General features: G+C 38.1%; 1 protein-coding gene across 1 annotated transcript; it reads right to left on the bottom strand.

The window, feature by feature from the left end:
* Positions 1 to 9,953: 9,953 nt before the first annotated feature.
* On the bottom strand, positions 9,954 to 11,030 carry LOC139842028 (protein ALP1-like). Its single transcript, XM_071832207.1, has 2 exons — positions 10,454 to 11,030; positions 9,954 to 10,411 (listed from the first exon to the last, which is right to left on the bottom strand). The coding sequence occupies exons 1-2, from the start codon at positions 11,028 to 11,030 to the stop codon at positions 9,954 to 9,956; spliced, it is 1,035 nt and encodes a 344-aa protein (XP_071688308.1).
* Positions 11,031 to 11,286: the final 256 nt, after the last annotated feature.

Genomic DNA, 11,286 nt, shown 5'->3' with positions numbered 1-11,286 from the left:
CCAAAAGTATTGTTCGCGAGCACCCAATTATCAAGACTTAACGTTTCCTTCCATAGAACCCCATCACAATAGTGTTAGAACATACACTGTTTCTCGAAAATATATTTCATCCGTAGACGGTAGCGAACCGTCCGTAATGAGGGTTTGTCAAACCCGTATGGCCACACAATATAAGTTCTCGCTTACACCCTGCAAGTGTAACTAATGATAATCGAATTGAGGATTTTTGTTCTAACTCGCTGTGGAATGTTTGTTTTCCTTGTACTTGTGTTCAAAGTAAAAAGCAAGTAGTACAAAATGTAACAAAGTATATGTTTCTCAGCCCACAATTTAAAAGTATAAAAAGTTGTTGAAAAAGTGGGACTATGATCTCACCTCGAGTGCACGAGTATAAAAGTACTTCACAAAGTAACGTATGCATGAAAGTTGCTTAGCCTTGACCTAAACAAGTAAGTTGTATCAATTAACCGGTTACGACACAAGGTCGGGTGAAATGTGTTCAATTAGTCCTATGGCTCGTTACGACTCGATTAAGTATAGCATGTGAATCAATTTGTCAAGTTTCATACAAGAATCACGTATAAAAGCATGTTAGAACGATTGCATAAAAGTTTGGTTAAGTTTGACTAAAAGTCAAACTTGGTCAAAGTCAACGAAAAAGTCAACATGTTCGGGTCGGGCCCCGGACTATTTTTCTATGCTAGTTATTCATATACAAGTATATTAAAACAAGTTTCATGTGAATCGGAGGTCGATAGCTAGTCAAACATTTCGCGTGAAATGCGCCAAACAAAGCAGAATCTGGCCAGGCCAATCCGCGCGCCGCGCGGGGATGGGGTGCGCCGCGCCACCATCTGGGCAGACACTTTTCTGTTTTTCAAAGTATGCACGAGCTAAAACCAAATAACCACATCTTATGATCCGCAAACAATTAGAACATGTATCTTATATCATCGGAAAGGTATTTTAACAAGGAATACAACTAAACACTTTTCATAGATCATAACCGACAATTTCCAAATCGAAAACATCATCAAAGTTCATCATTTTCAACCAAAAATCAAAGAAACGCATTTTATGATTCGGGAACTTTTAACATACAATTGATATGCCGTTTTGAAGGTAATAACGCATACATTGCAACTAGACGCATATTCCAAGTTTCAATAAACATTTACTACGTCAAAATCACTAGCCACGTTATCGTTTCAAAATCAATTTCGACACAAATGAGACTTATGATTCACTAATCAAACGCTAGCATACATCACACCATTTCGAAGCTATTTACGCATACAATTTAACTAGTTAACTAGCATACATTCAAACAAGTGTCTCAACTAGCATTCAACCGCATCAAGTTCCTACCAAAACGATAATCGATTCACCAAAAACACATTTCATGTTATTGAGCTAGTTTTTCATCATCCAACATATCAAAACGAAGCTAATGAAGTAACTAACACTTTTAACACATACACTTTATCTTATAACATCATTTGAGCAACCAAAACTCAAGATTAAGCTAGACCCATTTGGGTGTTCATGTCATATTTTCAAAACACGAAGAACGAGCATACAAATTACATACACGACATCCCTACGAGCCATAGACACTAATTAACCACTTGACAAGTCTAAAAACGAATTTAACAAGTTAGGGTTTCATGAGAAATTCTTACCCCATGCCATGAGACTAGTATCAAATCGAAGAGGATGAAACGAGGATTCCAAAAGTACAATTTGTTTTGATGTTTGATTCCTTGCTTGAATTTGGATGATGATTGAAGATGATGAAGAATTTAGGATGGGAGTTCTTGGTTGAGAGAAAAGAAGAAAGAAAAGAAATGAGGAGATAATGGTGGGAGGTGGTGACTAGTTGCTCCAATTTGGCCAAGTGACAAGATTTGTCCCTCAAGTTTCAAAGCGGGTGCGGGAATTAACCAAACGAATATTTTTAAAACGCTCGAGTAAACGGGTGATGTCAAAATTAAATAGCGGAAATATAATGAACGTTACTCACGGAAACTATTAATTTAAATACGAAAGATTATGTTTAAAAAAAAAAGACGGTGTTAAAATTAAATTTAACGGAAAAACGCGGGATGTTACATTATCCACACCTCAAAAGAAATTTCGTCCCGAAATTTAGTTGGAAGTAGTAGTTGTTGAATCTTCCTCGAGATCTTGCGTTGCCAATTCTAAGAGTGAGGGAGAAGTACGTCCTAGGGTATTTCAACGAACTTCGACGGTCGGGATTTTTACGTTGGATTGAAGTTTGGTTTCACGATTCATGGTTTCAACCGGTCCTCCTAGGAATGAAGTTTATCGTCGATAGTAAGCTTATCGAAAAGGAATGACAAGTTCTTGTTTCGCAAAACACGTCCTTGAGTTGATACATCGAATGTAGGATAAACGGAGACCCAAAATGAGTCGGAAAAGTCTAAACGGCTAGCGACGGGTCCAAAACACCCCAAGAATTTAAAGGATCAAAATATCGCGGATTTAGCTTCCTACGTTTTCCCGAAACGGATTGCACCTTTACAAGGTGCGACTCTTAACGTGACGCGGTTTCCCACGTGGAATTTGAAATGTTTACGTCTAACATCGGCGTAGCTCTTGGTGATTACGAGTCGCGTAGGGTTTTACCTGAATATGAATAACTTTTCTCGGTTGCTCATGAATAACCTCGGCCCCGGTGAATTGATCATCGTTTACTTGGTTCGACAAAGGAGAATGACGTTTCCGGTCACATGTGGTTTCAAAAGGAGTGACGTTAAAACTCGAATGAAAATCATTGTAGTATGAGGATTCGGTTAAGGAAAATACTTTTCTCAAGTAAATTTGAAGTTGGTAATACAAATTCGTATTATGGTTTTCAAGACTTAAATCGTATGTTTGTTCGGTCCGTCGGGTTGTGGATGGTACGCGGTACTCATGTCTAAACGCGGTCCCGAGGCTTTTTGTAAGGTACTCCAAAATCTAGAAGTGAAACGAGGATCTCGATCCGAAACGGGGTACATTTCCCTAAGGCATATTGAACAAGTTTGCTAGGAATTGAAAACGTTAGCTAGGACAAGTTTCTTAAGAAAATTCGCGTCACGGAAGATTTATCGGTTTCCAAAAACATTCGTCGGGGCAAGTTCTTATCGGGTTTTGAAAACGATTGTTAGGACTATCCACCCTCGCGACGAATACTTGTATAACGTGAAGAGTCGCTCTCCATTGAGAATTTAGAATAAGGACCTCCTGAACCGGAAGTACGAGGGTGATGCAAGAGAAGTTTCTGCCCCGATGTGAGCATAACGAGTAAATTGTAGTTAGTCAATAAGACTGCGCGAGGACGAGCTAGTATACCCGTGTGACATACGGTTGAAGTCGAATGGAATCGGTAATTCATTCGGAAGCATAAATATAATTTGACAATAATTGAAGGTGTGTCCCCGGTATGGTTGTTATAAATATTCTCGGAGTTTTCGGATGTCCAAACCTGAAAAGATGAAGTCATGTACATGGCACATGGTGGTGTTTAGGTTGATCGAGTCTAACCACCATCACGCGTCACTAGAACTTTGGTATGTCTTACCGTAATATAACCACGTTGATCGAGTGTCGTTATATTACGCTAACTCATACCTCCATTCCCACATCACTCCATAGATTCAAGTTCGTGTCATCGTGAAGACCTAAAATGAACAAAATGTAACGACGTCTCAAACGTGACTCGTATTGAATCGAAAGAATTAGTGCAACTATAAAGAAGCGTTCCCCGAGGGAAGTGTATAAATGATTGTTCACGTCAAGGTGGTTCGAGTCAGACAATAAGGTATTCAGGTATGAAAAGAGTAACGAGTCATGATAACTAGTAGCACGCAACCGTAGTGATAAATGTTGATGACGATACTCACCTAGAGTAGTGATGGTAGTAACACCAAAAAGTAGATAGTAAGAAACACCAGTGGGAAACCGATAGTAAGTTGAAACGGTGGCAAATAACAATCCGGGAGACAGAGTTCCCGAACAAGTGTGACTAATGAAGTCGTCGTCATCCATACGTGTATGAATCATGAATTTACGTGTGTTACCAAAAAGTGGCGGAAGACGAGTTCGTATGATGAAGGTTGGGTACCATTAAAAAGTTTGCCTAAGAATGATTCAAGTATAATGCACAAGTAGTCAAGTAAGTGCTATCTATAGCAAATGTATGTCAGAATGCAAATGCTAACTATCCGGTTGTAGTCTAGACTCACTAATGCGTCCTAACGACTCTGTTAGACACACTAATGCACGTCCTAGTTCCCTACAACCAACGCTCTGATACCACTTGTAGCGACCCGACCAAAACCGTTATTGACGGCGTCGTTAACTTAGGTCCCGTTGCGTGGTCGTAGTCCCTATATGAGACTCGTTTGACCAAAATTATGTCGCGTTCGTTTGAAAGGTACAAAGTTTAGTTTAACAAACGGATCGACAATAAGTTTAAGTTTACAAAGTTATAAAGTATGAATGAAATAACTTGCGACATAATTAGTTTGAAACCACAGTTGCTATAAATAGCGTAAGTAAGTAGACAAAAGTTTGAATCCAAAAATGCTATCCCTAGCGTATGCATGCATGGTAGACTCCAATCAAGTAATCAAAGAGTGCGGAAGCATGTATCAAGTAGCCGAGTATGAACCTGAGAAACATATAGAAAACTGTCAACGAAAAACGTTGGTGAAATCATAGATGTATTTGTAAACGTTGTTTTTGAACCACAAGATTTAGTATTCCCATAACGTTGATTATCATAATCGTTTGCATTCCAAAAGTATTGTTCGCGAGCACCCAATTATCAAGACTTAACGTTTCCTTCCATAGAACCCCATCACAATAGTGTTAGAACATACACTGTTTCTCGAAAATATATTTCATCCGTAGACGGTAGCGAACCGACCGTAATGAGGGTTTGTCAAACCCGTATGGCCACACAATATAAGTTCTCGCTTACACCCTGCAAGTGTAACTAATGATAATCGAATTGAGGATTTTTGTTCTAACTCGCTGTGGAATGTTTGTTTTCCTTGTACTTGTGTTCAAAGTAAAAAGCAAGTAGTACAAAATGTAACAAAGTATATGTTTCTCAGCCCACAATTTAAAAGTATAAAAAGTTGTTGAAAAAGTGGGACTATGATCTCACCTCGAGTGCACGAGTATAAAAGTACTTCACAAAGTAACGTATGCATGAAAGTTGCTTAGCCTTGACCTAAACAAGTAAGTTGTATCAATTAACCGGTTACGACACAAGGTCGGGTGAAATGTGTTCAATTAGTCCTATGGCTCGTTACGACTCGATTAAGTATAGCATGTGAATCAATTTGTCAAGTTTCATACAAGAATCACGTATAAAAGCATGTTAGAACGATTGCATAAAAGTTTGGTTAAGTTTGACTAAAAGTCAAACTTGGTCAAAGTCAACGAAAAAGTCAACATGTTCGGGTCGGGCCCCGGACTATTTTTCTATGCTAGTTATTCATATACAAGTATATTAAAACAAGTTTCATGTGAATCGGAGGTCGATAGCTAGTCAAACATTTCGCGTGAAATGCGCCAAACAAAGCAGAATCTGGCCAGGCCAATCCGCGCGCCGCGCGGGGATGGGGCGCGCCGCGCCACCATCTGGGCAGACACTTTTCTGTTTTTCAAAGTATGCACGAGCTAAAACCAAATAACCACATCTTATGATCCGCAAACAATTAGAACATGTATCTTATATCATCGGAAAGGTATTTTAACAAGGAATACAACTAAACACTTTTCATAGATCATAACCGACAATTTCCAAATCGAAAACATCATCAAAGTTCATCATTTTCAACCAAAAATCAAAGAAACGCATTTTATGATTCGGGAACTTTTAACATACAATTGATATGCCGTTTTGAAGGTAATAACGCATACATTGCAACTAGACGCATATTCCAAGTTTCAATAAACATTTACTACGTCAAAATCACTAGCCACGTTATCGTTTCAAAATCAATTTCGACACAAATGAGACTTATGATTCACTAATCAAACGCTAGCATACATCACACCATTTCGAAGCTATTTACGCATACAATTTAACTAGTTAACTAGCATACATTCAAACAAGTGTCTCAACTAGCATTCAACCGCATCAAGTTCCTACCAAAACGATAATCGATTCACCAAAAACACATTTCATGTTATTGAGCTAGTTTTTCATCATCCAACATATCAAAACGAAGCTAATGAAGTAACTAACACTTTTAACACATACACTTTATCTTATAACATCATTTGAGCAACCAAAACTCAAGATTAAGCTAGACCCATTTGGGTGTTCATGTCATATTTTCAAAACACGAAGAACGAGCATACAAATTACATACACGACATCCCTACGAGCCATAGACACTAATTAACCACTTGACAAGTCTAAAAACGAATTTAACAAGTTAGGGTTTCATGAGAAATTCTTACCCCATGCCATGAGACTAGTATCAAATCGAAGAGGATGAAACGAGGATTCCAAAAGTACAATTTGTTTTGATGTTTGATTCCTTGCTTGAATTTGGATGATGATTGAAGATGATGAAGAATTTAGGATGGGAGTTCTTGGTTGAGAGAAAAGAAGAAAGAAAAGAAATGAGGAGATAATGGTGGGAGGTGGTGACTAGTTGCTCCAATTTGGCCAAGTGACAAGATTTGTCCCTCAAGTTTCAAAGCGGGTGCGGGAATTAACCAAACGAATATTTTTAAAACGCTCGAGTAAACGGGTGATGTCAAAATTAAATAGCGGAAATATAATGAACGTTACTCACGGAAACTATTAATTTAAATACGAAAGATTATGTTTAAAAAAAAAAGACGGTGTTAAAATTAAATTTAACGGAAAAACGCGGGATGTTACATTATCCACACCTCAAAAGAAATTTCGTCCCGAAATTTAGTTGGAAGTAGTAGTTGTTGAATCTTCCTCGAGATCTTGCGTTGCCAATTCTACGAGTGAGGGAGAAGTACGTCCTAGGGTATTTCAACGAACTTCGACGGTCGGGATTTTTACGTTGGATTGAAGTTTGGTTTCACGATTCATGGTTTCAACCGGTCCTCCTAGGAATGAAGTTTATCGTCGATAGTAAGCTTATCGAAAAGGAATGACAAGTTCTTGTTTCGCAAAACACGTCCTTGAGTTGATACATCGAATGTAGGATAAACGGAGACCCAAAATGAGTCGGAAAAGTCTAAACGGCTAGCGACGGGTCCAAAACACCCCAAGAATTTAAAGGATCAAAATATCGCGGATTTAGCTTCCTACGTTTTCCCGAAACGGATTGCACCTTTACAAGGTGCGACTCTTAACGTGACGCGGTTTCCCACGTGGAATTTGAAATGTTTACGTCTAACATCGGCGTAGCTCTTGGTGATTACAAGTCGCGTAGGGTTTTACCTGAATATGAATAACTTTTCTCGGTTGCTCATGAATAACCTCGGCCCCGGTGAATTGATCATCGTTTACTTGGTTCGACAAAGGAGAATGACGTTTCCGGTCACATGTGGTTTCAAAAGGAGTGACGTTAAAACTCGAATGAAAATCATTGTAGTATGAGGATTCGGTTAAGGAAAATACTTTTCTCAAGTAAATTTGAAGTTGGTAATACAAATTCGTATTATGGTTTTCAAGACTTAAATCGTATGGTGGGAGGTGGTGACTAGTTGCTCCAATTTGGCCAAGTGACAAGATTTGTCCCTCAAGTTTCAAAGCGGGTGCGGGAATTAACCAAACGAATATTTTTAAAACGCTCGAGTAAACGGGTGATGTCAAAATTAAATAGCGGAAATATAATGAACGTTACTCACGGAAACTATTAATTTAAATACGAAAGATTATGTTTTAAAAAAAAGACGGTGTTAAAATTAAATTTAACGGAAAAACGCGGGATGTTACAGCTCATATCCGAGGAGAAAAGATTGGAAGGTAACGGGGTCTCGTCATCAGAAGCTACGGTACTGTTGTGTTCGGATAGGCAGAATAGAAACTCTAGAAAGAATCTGACATGCTGGAAGTGCGGGAAGACTGGACATGTAAGGGTTAATTGTCCCGGTGGAGCTAATCCGGCAAATGGCTCCAAAGATGCTAACATTGTCTCAGTTGTTACGGAGAGTGACGAATTCTTCTGAAGTCACGTCATCCTCATGGTGTGTCCGCGCCATCATGAAAAGGGATATTCGTTAGCGATTCCACAATTGCACATGGGCATTGGTTTGCCGTTTATGCAGGTTGTGTGGTGGAAATGGATGTTGTAGCTGATGAAACTTCCAGGGAAAGCCAAACAGAAAGTTGCACCATAACAGTTCAGCTGGGTATACAACATGTGCCGATATAAAATGCTTAGAATGTGATATTCTAAGTGCTATACTCTTTATGGTGGAGTATGATAATTCTGTTTAGAGTTATGATTGTCTGTTATGACAATGATTGTCGGGTCTTGACAATGTTCGATGAAGATGCAAATTTTATTTCTTGGGTTAGAGGTAATGTCAACGGCATGAAGATGAGAATCTTGAAGTTGTCGTCGAGGAAGCATCTACGTCGGTTTCTTTTGCAAAGTGGAAGCATGGTTATCTTCTTCTATTCAAAAGGTGGAGATTTGTTGGTTATAGTTTTGGTTAGAAGAAATGGATATGGTTGCTTTGTATTTGTGAATGGATGTTATCCCACATAGGTGGGAGGAAAAAGTTGGAGGATACTTGCTTGATTATAAAAGAGGGGTTAAGTCTTCATTCCAAATTGCACCAATCAATACACTTTAAGTATTTGATTATTTCTTTCTTTCTTACCTTTGTTTGAGAGTTGTATTAGTTAAATATTTTGGAGAGTGTAGTTGGCTTAAGAGAGTCGTCTATATCATTGTAACAATTTGTGATATAGTGTATTTCTCTCTTTGGAGGCCGGTGGTTTTTCTCCTGTTTTAGAGTTTTCACATTAAATCTTATGTTGTGCATTGTTCTTATTTCTTTACTATTATTGTTGGGCTGAGTGGTAGGAATTAGTGAGACCGTAATTTCCCAACACTTTAGTTTTTACTTTTTTTTATATCAATCTATGTCACAATCATCTAAATTGAATAACAAAAAGTTTAAATTCCATTTAAAATAAAATAACTTTTCAATCAATTACTTTTAATAGGGTGATTGTATTGGTATACTTCTCAAGAATATAATAAAGAAGTATGAGACTGTTTTAAAATAACATGAACACTATGTCCTTATCAATGTTGCAGTCATAAAAAATCCAACTAAAACGAAGCTGAATCATTGGACTCATGATTCGAAATTGATGGTCACTACAACAACATGTTTGATGGCCCTTCCTTCAACTGACTGGTCTGGTAGTGATGGTTTTTAGTTCATTCCTTTTACTGATATGATAGCATGTCAGATACCCTAAGACCACAGATATTGGTAATTGTGACGTGGAGTGGGTGAGGTGCACTTTTTGGGAAAAAACTATGACTGGGCCATGACATTTTGGGGGAGAGTTGTAATGGAGGCTTTTGTCATGGTAAGACTGTGACGTGGCATTTTCTTTTTTTTTTAATTGTTTTTAAATTAGTTTTTATTTTGTTTAATACAAAATATAAAATAAATTAGACAAAAGTACATTAATTATTAAAAAAAAAACATTACAATAAAAAAAAATACACGCAAAAAAAAACATTACATTACATCATTAAAAAAAAAAACACTAGTTTTGCATCGAGCGAAAGTTTGGCGGGAAGTTCCAAATATGAGCCGTTAAATCTTCACGAAGTTGATCGTGCACGTCTCGATCGCGAATTTCTTTCTCTCGTGATCGACGATCTTTGACCCTTCTCCGAATATTGCGACGAGGCCGGTTTTCGGGTTTATCTAACTATTCTTGTTCCCAAGTACTTAACGCAAACCCGTTATCTTCTTGTATTGTGCATAACAATACAACTATACATTATCCTTCTCATCTTATTAACACTCATAACTTGTGCCGGTGTTTTTAAAATCGCAAACCGACCTTGTAAAACACCAAATGTACGCTCAACATCCTTTCTAGCACTCGCTTGAAATTTAGTAAATTTTTTTCTAGGCTCTTCAATAGGAGTCGAATACCCCTTTATTAGTGTTGTCCAATCGGGATATATCCCGTCCGCCAAGTAGTAACCAAAGGGATAATGGTTTTCGTTTACTTCAAACGGTAAAGGTGCGACTCTATCCTTACGAAGGGAATCAAACAACGGAGAATGATTTAACACATTAATGTCATTGTTTGAACCCGCCATCCCAAAAAACGCATGCCATATCCACATATCGTATGAAGCAACCGCTTCAAGTATGATCGTCGGGTGACCGTGATCACCTCTCGTATATTGACCTTTTCATGCAACGGGACAATTTTTCCATGCCCAATGCATACAGTCAATACTACCCAACATTCCCTTGAAACCATGTTTCTCCTCGTGCGCCGAATACAACCAAGCAATGTCAGCTGCATTAGGCTTCCACAAATATTTCCGCCCATATAAGTCAATTATACACTTGCAAAAATTATTTAAAGTAACATAACCCGTTTTTTCCGCCATTTTAATATATTCATCAAATATATCCGCGGTCATCCCATACGACAATTGCCGTAACGCGCAAGTTATTTTTTGAATAGTTGAGAAACCAAGACGTCCAAGTGCATCCGGACGTTGTTGGAAAAAAGTAAAATGATCGGGGGCATTAGGAGTATAAGAGTGTTGAAGAATACCGTCTCGGATACGGAGAAATAAAACTTTGCGCATCCGAAATCGTCTCTTGAAAATGTCGTCCGGAAACGTCGGATTTTCACAAAAGTAATCGTTCCACAATAATTCACCCGCTGCTTCACGATCTCTATTTAAAAAACGTCGTGGTTGTCTTTGAAAACAAGTTCTTGGTTGGATTTCTTCCTCTTCTTCGGACGACGTTGAATCGAATAACAAATCGATACTTAAGGCTAAAAAATCCATATTTTTTTGTGTCTAAAACAAAAAGAATATATAAACTTTTATATATATGTGAGTGTGTAGTGAATTAGTGTGTGAAAAATGAAAATAAAGAGTGTGTATTTATAGAAGAAAAAGAGGGAGAAAAAAAAAACAACGGCTATTTTCCCAACGGCTATGATATTTGGTTCAATCAAAACGTGCCACGTCGTCAATTCATGCGTTTGTACCAGCGTTTTTTTGTGACAAACGCCCCGGGACAAACGCCCCATTCCGGGCG

This window comes from Rutidosis leptorrhynchoides, chromosome 4 (assembly GCF_046630445.1).
Source record: "Rutidosis leptorrhynchoides isolate AG116_Rl617_1_P2 chromosome 4, CSIRO_AGI_Rlap_v1, whole genome shotgun sequence".
Classification (NCBI taxonomy): domain Eukaryota; kingdom Viridiplantae; phylum Streptophyta; class Magnoliopsida; order Asterales; family Asteraceae; genus Rutidosis; species Rutidosis leptorrhynchoides.
Note: the sequence above shows the minus strand (reverse complement) of the source record. Positions and strands in the feature narration are given on the sequence as shown.